We start from the raw sequence: 13,871 nt of genomic DNA on the forward strand, positions 1-13,871 counted from the left end.
AGAGCCCACTCCCTCAAGCCTCAGTGCCTTTGCTCTGCCCACTTTGCGCTCTGTCCTCAGCAACCCCAGGCCTTCTCCACTTCATTCATTCCTCCCTACCCTTCAAGACTCAACTCAGATATCTCCTCCTCTGGGAAGTCCTCCCTGACCCCTCGGGGCTCCTCCCACACACTCCATCATTCCCTCAGCCTCCCTGGTCACCATCTCCACGTGTCAGGCTGCACTCAGACTGTCTGCTCACTGTCTCTCTCCCCAACTGAGCTGTGAGCTTTGGGGAGAGGAATAGGAGGTTTTAGCCATTTTGAAGCCCTTAGGCCATTGTCCAGGACATTAATGCTTGAGTAAACGTTAGCTCCCTTCACTTCTCTTCACCGCCCCTTCCAATTCCTTTAAAACTGTGCCACACAGCTTTCTCCATAAAGCTAAAAGCTGGAAACAACCTCAACATCCATCAACAGAATATGGAAATCCTAGACTATTCCCACAATGAATGCAATGCTACGTGGCAACGAAAAGACTGAGTGACTGCTCCGTGCAACCACACGACAAATCCCACACGCAGAAGGTCAAACAGAAGAAGCCAGACCCAAAAAAAGAGTACCTTCCATTGCTCTCAAGGCCAGAAACAGGCAAAAGGAACCTGCAGTGATGGAGGCCAGCACGCTAGGCGTCTCGGCGTCGGAAGGATTGATGGCAGTGGGCAGGCCGGAGCCCCCCGGCGGGAATCGTTGCTGACCGAGACCTGGGCGGTGACCACACAGGCACGCACACGTGTAAATGTTAGTCAGGCTGGCCTTGCGTGCATGTTAGAGTAGGGAACTTTACCTCTATTTTTTTAAGTGCTATAATTTTGCAATAAATCATCATGGATGACAAACCTCCTGTGTCTGAGAGTCATTTACTACTACAAAGTCCCCTCATTTTAGGTGGTGATGCTGAAGCCCAGAGAGGGTACACCACTCAGCTGGAGTGGCCCACTACATCTGTGGAGAGTCCACGCGCTAAGGAGGGGATTGCATGTCCTGCTTTTCCCACACAACTCCTCAGCGGCAGGTTGCTGCTGGGTGGTGAGACATGGCAGCAGTGTGGGCATTAAGAGCACAGACTCTGAGGGGGCCAGCCTGGTGGCGCAGTGGTTAAGTTCGCACATTCTGCTTTGGCAGCCCAGGGTTCTCCGGTTCGGATCCCGGGTGCAGACATGGCACTGCTTGGCAAGCCATGATGTGGTAGGCATCCCACGTATAAAGTAGAGGAAGATGGGCACAGGTGTTAGCTCAGGGCCAGTCTTCCTCAGCAAAAAGAGGAGGATTGGCAGCAGATGTCAGCTCAGGGCTGATCTTCCTCAAAAAAAAAAAAAAAAGAGCACAAACTCTGAGGGCACAGTTCTGTAGCTGTGTGGGCTTCACCTCCCTATACCTCAGTTTCTTCGTCTGCAAAGTGGAGATAATAATAGTAGCTATCTCACGGTGTTCTAAGGATTAGATGTGTGACTAAGCGTGAAGCACTTAGAACAACGCCTGGCTCCAAGTAAGTGCCATGTGAGTGTTTGCTATGATACCGCTATTAGGGGAAAACCCAGTCAGACAGACCAGAGTTAAACTCTGCACCTCCACTGGCTGTGTGACCTCAGAGAAGTCAATTAACCTCTCTGACCCTCCATTTCCTCATCTATTAAACAGATTTTTTAATATTGTTTTAAAAGCAAAATGAGGGGCTGGCCCCGTGGCCGAGTGGTTAAGTTCGTGCACTCTGCTGCAGGCGGCCCAGCATTTCATTGGTTCGAATCCTGGGTGCGGACATGGCACTGCTCATCAAACCACGCTGAGGCAGCGTCCCACATGCCACAACTAGAAGGACCCACAACGAAGAATATAGAACTATGTACCCGGGGGCTTTGGGGAGAAAAAGGAAAAAATAAAATCTTAAAAATAAAATAAAATAAAATAAAAGCAAAATGAGGGGCCGGCCCAGTGGTGCAGCGGTTAAGTGCGCACATTCCGCTTCTCTCCGGCCCAGGGTTCGCTGGCTCGGATCCTGGATGCAGACATGGCACCGCTTGGCACGCCATGCTGTGGTAGGTGTCCCACATATAAAGTAGAGGAAGATGGGCACAGGTGTTAGCTCAGGGCCAGTCTTCCTCAGCAAAAAGAGGAGGATTGGCAGCAGATGTCAGCTCAGGGCTGATCTTCCTCAAAAAAAAAAAAAAAAGAGCACAAACTCTGAGGGCACAGTTCTGTAGCTGTGTGGGCTTCACCTCCCTATACCTCAGTTTCTTCGTCTGCAAAGTGGAGATAATAATAGTAGCTATCTCACGGTGTTCTAAGGATTAGATGTGTGAAGCACTTAGAACAACGCCTGGCTCCAAGTAAGTGCCATGTGAGTGTTTGCTATGATACCGCTATTAGGGGAAAACCCAGTCAGACAGACCAGAGTTAAACTCTGCACCTCCACTGGCTGTGTGACCTCAGAGAAGTCAATTAACCTCTCTGACCCTCCATTTCCTCATCTATTAAACAGATTTTTTAATATTGTTTTAAAAGCAAAATGAGGGGCTGGCCCCGTGGCCGAGTGGTTAAGTTCGTGCACTCTGCTGCAGGCGGCCCAGCATTTCATTGGTTCGAATCCTGGGTGCGGACATGGCACTGCTCATCAAACCACGCTGAGGCAGCGTCCCACATGCCACAACTAGAAGGACCCACAACGAAGAATATAGAACTATGTACCCGGGGGCTTTGGGGAGAAAAAGGAAAAAATAAAATCTTAAAAATAAAATAAAATAAAATAAAAGCAAAATGAGGGGCCGGCCCAGTGGTGCAGCGGTTAAGTGCGCACATTCCGCTTCTCTCCGGCCCAGGGTTCGCTGGCTCGGATCCTGGATGCAGACATGGCACCGCTTGGCACGCCATGCTGTGGTAGGTGTCCCACATATAAAGTAGAGGAAGATGGGCACGGATATTAGCTCAGGGCCAGGCTTCCTCTGCAAAAAGAGGAGGACTGGCAGCAGATGTTAGCTCAGGGCTAATCTTCCTCAAAAAAAAAAAATAAAAAAAGCAACATGATGCATGCAAAGCACCTGACACCTGTCCTAAATTCCTTGTGTGCAAGGACCATGTCTGTCACATCCTTCTCCCCACCTCCCAGCACTGGGAGGCATTCAATTACTTTGGAGAATTAATCCCTTCCCCACCCACCCTTTGGCCAGCATCCTCCTTCTGGTGCTAGCAGATAGCAGCATCTAGTGGACAGCTCTGGAACTGCATTCCGGTCAAGCGCCCCTCACCAAGCGGCTGTGCAGTCCTTTAAACAAGCCTTTTAAGATACACACGTTGCATTGGACAAGTATTCATTAAGTGCCTGCTGTGTACAGGACACGGATCCAGGACCTAAAGAAAATGAAGCAAGACATACAAGATCACTGTAGAGGGGTGCAAGAAAAAATCAGAAACAAGAATAACCTTGCCATCAATACCCTAACTTTTTACCTTAAAGAAAATATGAACACTAAGTAGGGGGACTTGCCACCCTGGACGGCATCTTCTTGGGCAGTTTCTACGATCGCTGTGTCATATCAACAACTCTCAGTAAAGGCCAAAGCAGTGAAATGAAAGCTCAGGTCAGAACGGGGACTCCCAGGGGAGCCTGACTTCGCTTCCCAGGTTCTCCGTAAAAGGGGGAGCTGGAGGGTTCGATTCCAAAGCCCGCATCCTTTCACCACACTCCACTCCCCCCCCCCAGACGTAGAAGAGTAAACAGGATCTAGAGGTGGCCTGGATCACAGCCAACTGGTCAAATCAAAGAAGACTTCATGGAAGAAATGGCATTTCAGATGGGATTTGGAGAATGAAGGTGAAGAAAGGGGTGGGTGGCTGGGGAAAGAAGGGCATCCCGGTGTGATGGGCCACACAGCGTACAGAGTGAAGTGACAGGGATACACTACACAGGAGAGTTGGGGCTAAATCACAGAGGGCCCCAAATGACAGGCCAAGAAGACTGCATTAATAAAATCAGGGGACCCACTGAGTGAGAAGATAACCTGATCCGAAGGGATCAGAGAAAAACCAGACATCCAGAAACTAGTTAGGTGGCTACCGCAATAGGCCAGACTAGACGTCGTGGGTGCTGCACCCTGATGGAGAGGATACCAGAGATACTGGCGAGGCGAGAAGCAGGGAGAGGTTCAGAAATAGATAGCAGTGGGTCAAATGGGAGGACCCAGGTGCAAATTTAAGGTGCTGAGCTTTGGGGAGGTAATGGGGAGGAAGGCAGAGCTGTAACCAGAATGTGGACTTGGCCGGGGGGACTGAGGCGGACATAGGGTGTAGACAATGAGCTTGGTCTTCAACAGGGAAAGTACGAATTGCCAGCAACTCCTATGGGAATGGGACCAAAGCTCAGGAGAGAGGCTGGGCTGGAGGGAGAGGAGGCAGGGACAGACAGTCACTGGGAGTCACTTACCTATGCGGGTGCAAGCTGACGACTTGGGAGAGGAAGACAAGGGGAATCACGAGGGGAGCTGTGGGGGCGGAGGGTAGACACCATCTGGACATCATCGGGCTCCCTCTTTTTAGAGCTTCCTGAGGACAGAGGAAGAAGAGGAGGCACAGAAGAGGAGGCACCTTTGAGGGAGAGAAATAAGAGAGCTTGGTGAGCGTCCAGCGGTGTCACAGGTCACCAAGAGATCCAGGGGTCAGGGCGGCCGGGAGGCAACCATTGGATTTGTGGTTGGGAGTTGCCAGGAGTGACCCTGGAAAAAGCAGTTTCAGGGGGCAGAAGTCAAGCCGCAAAGATTTAAGAGGCAAGAGGCAGAGGGTGTGGGGGTGGTTGAGGCTCCCAGGAAGAGGGAGGTGATGGTAAGCAGGGCTGGACTAGGGTGAGGCAGACGAGGAGCCTTGGGAACAAAATTTAAGGAGACATCAGCTCAGGGTCGTTCGTGCAAGTAGCCTTGATAAGCAGGGGCAGACACCCAGCCCCAGAGTTGTCAGAGATAGAGGCCCACGGAGAGAGACCCTCTGAGACTAAAGGAGAAGAGATGACCCAGTAAGGGAACTTAGAGACCCAGACAGAAGCTAAGACCCTTCGACCTCCACATCCCGCCAAATACACGGTGGCCAGTGGCAGAGCCTCTGAGGGGAGGGGTGGGAGGAAGGACGCACACCGACAATCGAAAGTCCGATAAACCGGGAGCAGGGGCTGGGGACCCTGACGGAGACCCAGAGAGGCGAGGAAACCAGGGAGGGAGGGAGGGAGAGCTTCCCTCCCCGCTCAGAGAGTGTTGAGGGGAGGGGAGTCTCAGCATTCTTGGAGTCAGCCTGGGAAAAGCAAGGGGTCCAACTCCAGCATTTCCCCAGGGCGCCCCAATTCGGGAAGACCTGTGGCCCTGGCTCAAGATGGGTGACACCCCACACCAACTCCGCACACTGCAGCACATGCTTCCTTCCCCCAGAAAGTCTGGGCAAGTTTCTCCTTGCGGGGACTCAGTTTCTGTGGTGGGCTGAATGGTGGCACCCAAAAAGATACATCTGTATCCTAACTCCCCTCCCTTCAGAACCTGGGAATGTGACCTTATTTGGAACCAGGGTCTCCGTAAATGCAATTAAATTAAGGTCGTCAGACGGGATCATGCGGATTATCTGGGTGGGCCCTAAATCCAATGACAAGTGTCCTTATAAAAGGCAGAAGAAGAGAAAGGCACGTGAAGGTGGAGGCAGACACTGGAGTGATGCAGCCGCAAGCCAAGGAACGCCTGGAGCCCCCAGAAGCTGGCAGAGGCAGGGGAGCGATTCTCCCCTCGGGCCTTCGGAGAGAGCACGGCCCTGCTGACCCCCTAATTTCAGACCTCTGGCCTCCAGAATTGTGAGAGAATGAATTTCTGTTGTTTTAAGCCACCAAATTTGTTGCAATTTACGGCAGCCCCAGGAAACTAATACAGTTCCCTATTCTGTAAAATGACTAGAAAGTTTCTAGGGACCCTTCCAGCCCTGAGATTCTCCAAATTAAACCATTCAGCAAGGAGGGAAGTTCCAGATCTGGCCAAAAGGTGTGTTTTTAACTCACTGCCCAGCCCTCGTCCAGGTGGAGGGCTAATACTTTCACTTACGAGAAGAGGAGGGAAGCCAAATGAACGGCATCACCTCCCACTCCTGGGAGGAGAGTCCACAAGGAGTATTTCATGACCCAGCACTCCTTCCTCCTTCAGCCAAGCTCACGCCATCCCGACCAGGCTGGTCAAAAAGGCCAGAGCTGACCTGGACCACATTATTAACAGCAAGGAACTTTTTAAAAACAGGATTGTGCCTGCCTGCATTTCTCCTTGCAAACATCACCCTCTCTTCATCGCGACGCCCTCCCCACCCCTCACATCTGCTCTCTCCCTCTGCCTTCCCCCATTCTTGGGGGGCAAGATAAGACGGATACCCCTGAAGCACAGGAATGGAAGGCACTCTCTGGGCCCTCCCCCCTCCTCCCCACAACACAGCTGGAGGGGGGAGGGGAGGTCAGCAGGGTTCATAAAGGCCAGATGTTGAGGAGAAAGAGAGCAGTGCCCACCCCACGCCCACCCACCCCACCCCCACCCTCACCCCCAGCGAAGGAAAAATTAAAAGAGACAGCTTTTAAAACAAAACTTTTGTGGTCCAAGACAGTTTTTCTCAAGAATCTGCTCTACGCAAACAATAACAACTTTTTACAAAGCATTTTCACAGAAAAGGAGACAAGTCCTTCCCCAGTATCGTATGTGGGAATTGCTCCTCCCTCAGCCCGTTTTGGGGGAAAAGGGGGCACTATTCACTAGTGTAGGCAGAAGGGTCACTGGGTCCCTCAGTTGTTGGGCAGAGCCACAACCCTCGGGTCCCCTTCACACCTAAGCGTGGAATCTCCCTCTGAGCTAACCTCCCCTGACCTCACCTGGGTGGAGGAGAAAGCGATTCCACTCCTCTGGACTCTAGAGGGTCCTCCTAGCCCGAGGGCGTGGTCCAGGCCTCTCTCTCCCTTCCCCCCCTAGAAAACAGAACCTCTGACCTCAAAACTAATCCCCTGGCCCTGCCCACTTCGGATCCATCAGGTCCCTGACAACTCCCGAAATGCCAGAAGTTAGGGAGGGAAGCTGAAGGTACCTCTGCCCAGTTCCCATCCAAACCCAAACTTTGCCCCTTCAAACCCCACTGGACCTCGTGCCTGGACCAAGAGCCCTTTCATTTACCCCTTCACAAAAAGCAGCTTGTCTCTACCCGGTAAGGGGGCTGAGTGTCTTTGGGTGTCCCAAGAACGGACCCAGGCCTGCCCTCAACCTCCACCCCCTCCCATCCACAAATCGGTGGAGAGGACCTCGAAAGGCAGCTTGTTTGGTCTGATTTTATTGATTTCTTCCACCTTCCATTACTTTCCCTGGGACGTCTCTGGCCCCTTCCCCAGGCAAAGTTTGCACTTTTGGAGGGGAGGAAGGCCCTCAGCCCTGCCCCTCCTAGTACCGGGAGTAAACTAGAGGAGGGGGCTGATTTATGGGGGCGGGGAGGGAGTCCTCTTTTACCCATCAGACGTTATAAACTGAAAGCAAACAGGGAAAATTGAAGAGGGTAACTCCAAAACTGGACAAAAGGGAAGAGTTGGTGGCTGAGACTGAAGACCTCGCTCATTAGGGGTCACCTGAATTGGGGGGCCCTGGGAAAGAACAGGAAGGGGGTGATCTTCCCCTTGCCCAAGCTGTCTCCTCCTCCGTGAACGCTGCGGTGGTGCTTGGAGATCTAGGGAAGGCCTGAGGGGAGTGAAGGGTTAAAAGCCTGATGGTGGGGGTGGGGGATGCCCCCAGGGAGCTGCCAATCACCTCCCCACCCCCACCACAGCCCCCTCATCCCCAGGCTCGCCCACAGAAACAACCGGTTTGTCCATCACCAAGGTCTCTCTCCCTCTTTTTTTTCTTGTCTTTGAGCGGTAGCCTCCTTTGCTCCCCCTGGGGTGAAGGCCCTGCCCCCAGAGATCCGAGATGGAAGAGGGGAGGGGCTGGAATCTATGTCATTAAGCCTTTTTCGGTTAAGCCTTCTCCTGACGCCAGCCTTTGGCTCGTCTCCAAAGGATGAGGATGAGGGGGAGGGGGTGTCACTTCAACCAGTTAGGTGCTTGAAGATCACTGTCATTTGAGGTCCCTCTGACCACAGGCCGTAAGCCATAGAGGGGACAGGCAGATGTGAGAAGCGAGGCTCGACCCTCAAGCCCGCAGTTTGGCTGTGGCCCCAACTTTCCCCCCTTGGCAGAAGAGGTCTCGCGCTCAGAGTTCCTCCAAGTTGATCCCCCAGAATTTGAGGCCGGGGGGCTCAGGGACAGCGGGCCCCCCTATCTGCCACCTCCAGAGCGGGTGGGCAGGCGGGGGCTTAGAGTCTCCCTGGAGGCGAAGTGAGGATGCCGGCCCTAAGTCTCCGTCCTCGCCCACCACCAGGGCCGGGGGGCAGGGGAAGCAGTCGAGGAGGCTGAAGGTGCTCGCGGTGGGGAGCGTCGGCGCTGGGCGGCGGGGCTGCGCGCTGCGATGGGGGGGCGCCGGCCGCCGGCGTTTCTTGGCGGCTCCTCGGTTGGGCCCTTTTGCTGGCGGCCGTTCGGGGCCCCGGCGCAAACTCGGAGTGTCGAGGGCGAAGCCCTTCGCGTAACACCAAAGTTTAGACCGGCGGATCAGACGATCGAAATGTTCCTGGCGGAGATCGCCGGGCGCGGCCGGAGCTCCGCTGGCCGTCGAGGGGCTGGCGGCTGGTGCCTCGGGGGCGGCCTGCGGGGAGTTTTCATCGACCGCGGCCGTCTGGCCCGGCGGAGGCGGCTCCGACGCGGGCCCGGGATCCGCGGGCTCGGTGGCGAGGCCCGCAGGTGGCGGCGGAGGCCGGGAAGCGGGCTCCTGATGCGGGCTGGCGGCGGGGCCAGGCTGGGAGTCGAGAGCCGGGGCTGGCCTAGGTGGAGCCGAGGCAGAGCTGGTCGGAGATTCCCGAGGGCGCCGGGGCGCCGGGCAGCGGCCGGGAGCTACGCCGGAGCGAGCGCCGAAGTGCGGGAAACTGCCTCCGCCCTCTTCCTCCTCGCCGCGGCCCCGGCACACGGCGGCGTCGGCATCCTGGCCGGCCGGGCAGTTTGAATCGCTGGACCGCCCGGCCTGTCCCGCGAGGTGCTTCAGGCCATCCGGGGACCAGCTGCCGGTGCACAGGGGGTCGCGAGGGCCCAGCAGCACCGGGGCCCGCGGCGCCAGCTCCCCAGGCCCCAGGCCCATAGAGGACGCCCGGGGTTTGGCAAGGGCGCAGAAGGCAAGGGCACGCAGGCACAGCGGAGAGAACTCCTGGGTCCCCCGACGCGGCTTCCGGGGTGTAGGGGAGCAGGGCGACCCTCGCGGGGACGCCGGCACTGCGAGGCGGGGAGCGGGGCACAGAGTCTCCATGGAACCGCCCGGGGGGGTGCCCACTGCGGGGGCCCTGGTCCCAGCGGCGGGATGCCCTGGCTGCCCGAAGAGCCCACGGGCGAGGGGAACATCGCCCCCCCTCGACGGGGAGGTCTCTGCTCACGGGCGCCCCCGGCCCGCACCCCTGGGCCGCGGAGCTCTGGCTCCCTCCTCGATCTCGTCACGCGGCCCTCCCGGCGGCCGGACTCCTGGGTCCCTGCGAGTCCCGGCGCGGTCGGCCGCCCTTCCTGCCGCCGCTTTCCCTGCGCAGCCCCGGCGGGAGCCCCTCTCGAGTAGCCCGGAGCGCAGAGGCTGGGGAAACAAAGCGGCCGGCGGCCGCGGGAGGCGGGAAGGACCCCGGGCCCGGCACCCGGTGCCCGGGCCCAGGCGGCGGGGAGGGCGCCTTCCGCCCGCTCGGCTTCTTTCTTCCCCGCTGGCTCCCGGAGACCGCGTTATAGAGAACTGCCCCCTCGCTGCCCCAATACCAGCGCCGGGGCCGCGAGCCCGCCGCTGATTGGGCAGCACTGCCTGTGACGTTAGCCCGGACCCCACCCCTCCGGCGGCACCGCCCCCGTCCCCATTCCGCACACAGACACACACACGTGGACCCGGCGCGGCTGCGGCTGGGAGGGGGCGAGGACGGAGAGCGCGCGGGTGGGATCGTGAGGGGCGAAATGCGCGGCTGCACGTGGCCCGGTGGCGTCTTGGTGTGCAGTCGTCGCAAAGCAATTGTTTTTTCCCTTAGCAGTCACGGTTTTCGAATCTGTAAAATGGGATTGTTCCTATCTACCTTTTGAGGCTACGTGAATCAAGGTAGGTGAATCTCAGAAACAATGTTGATGGAAAAGGTGAAATGAGGCGATGGTGGTTTGCAAGCTTTGCACGGCAGGGACTCCTGCAGGCAGAGAATGTTCCCTACCTCTCTGTTCCTGTCCCCAGAACAGTGCCTGGCACACAGTGGACTAAAAAAAAGTCGAATGAGTAGTTAGGAATTGGGTGTGTGCAAGATGAACAAAGGAAAAAATAAATTCGGAGGAGGAGTATTATTACGCCCACGGAAGACGATAAATAGACTCTCTCGGTACCTGCTTCCATTTCTCTAATGCAGTTTCTAAGTGGCCCCTTAACCAAATTCTGCAGGGCTAGCTGTGTAGCCGCCCTGAATCCCAAGACTCTGCCCTCTGAGGCCTAAGCTGCCAAAATGGTTTGAGGAGGCCAGAGGAGGGGACACACAGACCCTCAATCTTATCTCCCCCAAAGAGAGTAAAGGAAAGAAAAAGTGAATTCCCACTAAAAATCCTGATAAGGGAGGACAGCCTCCCTGCAACACGTTCTCTTTCCTTACCCTCCTTTAGTTTCTGTAGAGCTTACTGTTACACAGAAGTCTGTGAATGTATTCTTTATTGTCCATCTCTCCCATTAGTCTGGAGATGAGCTGATGAGAATTTTGTCTTAATCACTACTGCATCCCCACTGCCTAGAACGGTGCCCGACATAATAGATGCTCAGTAAATATTGGTAAGTCAATGAATCCCCAGAATATTTCTCTCTTGATAAAAATCAGGTTATTGGAATATGACTGCCTCCCATCCCCAGAAATATAAAGAGACATTGGTGTGAGTACATGGAGTAAGAGGGTGTGTGTGCAGAGGGAGGGTCACAGAGACAAATGTCTCATTCTGGGGCCAGGGTAAGAGAGGGTTTCTGTTAGGGGACAAATGACGCAGCTTGCTTCCTGGCGCTCCTGGTGGTGACAACAGAAGCATTGTTTTCCTACATTTCATCAAATAATATTTGGGAGGAAAGGGACCCAGAAGGTCTGCCTCCCCTACCTCCCTTTTGCAGAGGCCCGAGGTAAAGCCCCCAAGGTGGGGCAAAGACTTGAGGAACAAGGAGTGTGGTGTTCTATTGCTCAACACACCCCCTAGCATCTTCTGCTGAAGTCTTCAGGGAAGTTGTCATGAGGGGGGACCCTGGGGTCCTGCCAGTCTAGACTCCAGGGTTCCTGAGTGCCCCAAGAGCCCTGGCCCCTCCCTACACACACACAGGGGGAAGTTCTAGAAGGATGATGATCTTCATAGCTGTCTCTTCTGGTCGACAGTGCTGAGAACACTTATTCTGAGACAGTAGTGCCAGATTTCTTTTGCTTCTGGGGCAGAGGGGCATTGCTTCAGTCCCAGCCAACACCAGCCCTACTTAGCAGCTGAGATGCCTGGGGAGAGGTCTTGGCCCCACCTGAGGGAACCTGGACTGGGAAACTCCTTTTATCCCCTAGAGTCTCATTCATATTTTCATTCCTGCACCTAGCACAGTGTTGACACAAGGAGAGAACACTCAAGAAATTTTTCGGTGTGAAAAAAAATGAATGAAGCTTATATAACAGTGTAGATCAATGGCCTCCTCCTTCTCCCGCTCCAAAAGCTACCAGTCCCCCAAATCTGAGTTTAGGGGCTTTATTGGGAATCTTTACTATTGAGAGTCCTTCCCTGGAGGAGGAATCCCCTCCATCTCCACTTTCCCTTCTTCCTCTTCCTGGAATAGGACACCCATACAGCCAGGAAGGCAAAGCCTTTTGTAGACCTGGAAGTGCTCTACAAACATTTGGAATGAGTGTGAGTAACTCTCCAGCCGAAAAGACCTGGAGTCATCTAGCCTCCTTTTTCAGAGAGCTTGGGCTGAGGGTGCCAGCTGTGCAACCCTGGGAAGGTCACCTAGACATTCTGGGTCTCAATGTCCCCATCATGAAAAAGGAGACAACAGTAGCGTCCTCACAACATCGTCAGGAGGGTGGAAATGTGATGAGAGCCGGCTGGCTCAGCTGATGCAATTCCTGTTGCCTACAGTAGAGGGCACTGGATTCCGTTCTCAGCCTGTGGGATGAGGAGGAAACACCCTTGTCCGGAGCCCCTTCTCTTCAGAGCAGAAAAAGAGAGCCGAGGCTGGATGCTGGGTCCCATCTGACATCTCCGGAATAAAGGATAGGAAGGCCCCCGAGGGACCTGGAAGCCAGCCCTTCCCCTTCGTGGCCCATCTCGGTCTCACCCAAAGGCCTGTGTTTGCGGATTTGGGAGCAGGGGACCTGCCCGGTTGCTCTTTCCCTGCGAGAAGACACAGCAGGGAACGGGCCCCAGACATCCAGCCCAATAATAATAACTTCTACAGCACTGACTGCATTCCAGTCTCTGTTCTAAGCACTGTATGTTATTAATCTCCATAACAATTCTATGAGATACTTTTGTTTTTAAAAAAATTTTACATAACATACATTACCCATTTTAAGTGTCCAATTCAATGATTTTTAGTAAATTTACAGAGTTATACAACCATCACCATAATCCACTTTCAGAAAATTTCCTAAGAGAACCCTCATGGCCACTTGCAGTAACATCCTGTTCCCGCCCCCAGCCCCAGGTGACTAATCTACTTTCTGTCTCTATAGATCTCTCTTTTCTGGCCGTGTCATAAAAATGGAATCTACCATATGTGCTCTTTTGCATCTGACTTCTTTCACAAAAGCCTAATTTTTTGAGATTTACCCAGGTTGCAGCCCCTATTAGTAGTCTGTTTCTTTCTATTGCTGAGGAGTATCCCATGGTATGGACACACCGAATTTTGTTTATCCAATCACGTTTGGGTTGTTTCCACTTTTCGGTTATTACAAATAATACTGTTATAAACAGTGGCATACAAGTCTTTGTATGGACATATGTTTTCATGTTAGAGTGGAACCACCAGGTCATATGGTAAATTTAGGTTCAACTTTTTAAGAAACTGCCACACTATTTTCCATACTGGCTATATCATTTGACATTCCTATGAATGTCCATGTTATCAATGAGGAAATTGAGGGACAGAGATTTTAAGTGACTTGCCCAAGGTCACACTGCTAGCAAGTGTCAGAGCCAGGACTCAAACCCAGGGAGCAGGGTCCTGAGTCCACACTCATGATCCACACTCATGACCATAAGTCTACACCATGACAATGAACCTAAGAAGGAAGCCATTTCTTACCCCACCACGCTGTGGCTAACATTTTTGCTCATCTTGCTTCCAGAATTCCCTAAGTCAGATTCTATTCCATCCCAGTAGGGCTGCATCACCCCCAAGCCAACACCCACACTTTGCTCTACACCCTCTGGAAATTTGCACCCACAGTTAATAGCTTAAGTTCTGGACTCAGATGGCTCTGTTCATATTCCAGACTCATCCTTTTACCAGTTGTGTGATTTGGGGGCAAGTTACTTAACCTCTGCTGGAGTTTCCTCGTCTCTAAAATAGGAATAGCGTCTGCATGCAATCGCAAAATGTTTGATTATGGAAAATTTCAAACCTACACAAAAGTAAACAGAGGGGTATTTAATGAACCTGCATGTACCCAACACCCAGCGTCAACACTTACCACCTTGTGGCCAACCTTGTTTTACCCTTGCCCCCACCCACTTCCTCTCCTACTCCCATTGGGGAAAAAAAA

The 13,871-nt window shown here is 53.8% G+C and overlaps 1 protein-coding gene across 1 annotated transcript; it reads right to left on the reverse strand.

The window, feature by feature from the left end:
- Positions 1–7,336: 7,336 nt before the first annotated feature.
- EPOP (elongin BC and polycomb repressive complex 2 associated protein) lies at positions 7,337–9,826 on the reverse strand. Its single transcript, XM_014833938.3, has one exon. It carries the CDS (start codon positions 9,398–9,400, stop codon positions 8,261–8,263), a length of 1,140 nt encoding a protein of 379 aa, XP_014689424.1. The 5' UTR covers positions 9,401–9,826; the 3' UTR covers positions 7,337–8,260.
- Between the last annotated feature and the right edge of the window lie 4,045 nt (positions 9,827–13,871).

The sequence above is a fragment of the Equus asinus genome, chromosome 13 (assembly GCF_041296235.1).
Source record: "Equus asinus isolate D_3611 breed Donkey chromosome 13, EquAss-T2T_v2, whole genome shotgun sequence".
Lineage (NCBI taxonomy): Eukaryota > Metazoa > Chordata > Mammalia > Perissodactyla > Equidae > Equus > Equus asinus.

Coding starts and splice junctions, on each gene's coding strand:
- EPOP (XM_014833938.3), bottom strand. CDS start 9,400: ATGGAGACTCTGTGCCCCGCTCCCCGCCTCGCAGTGCCGGCGTCCCCG.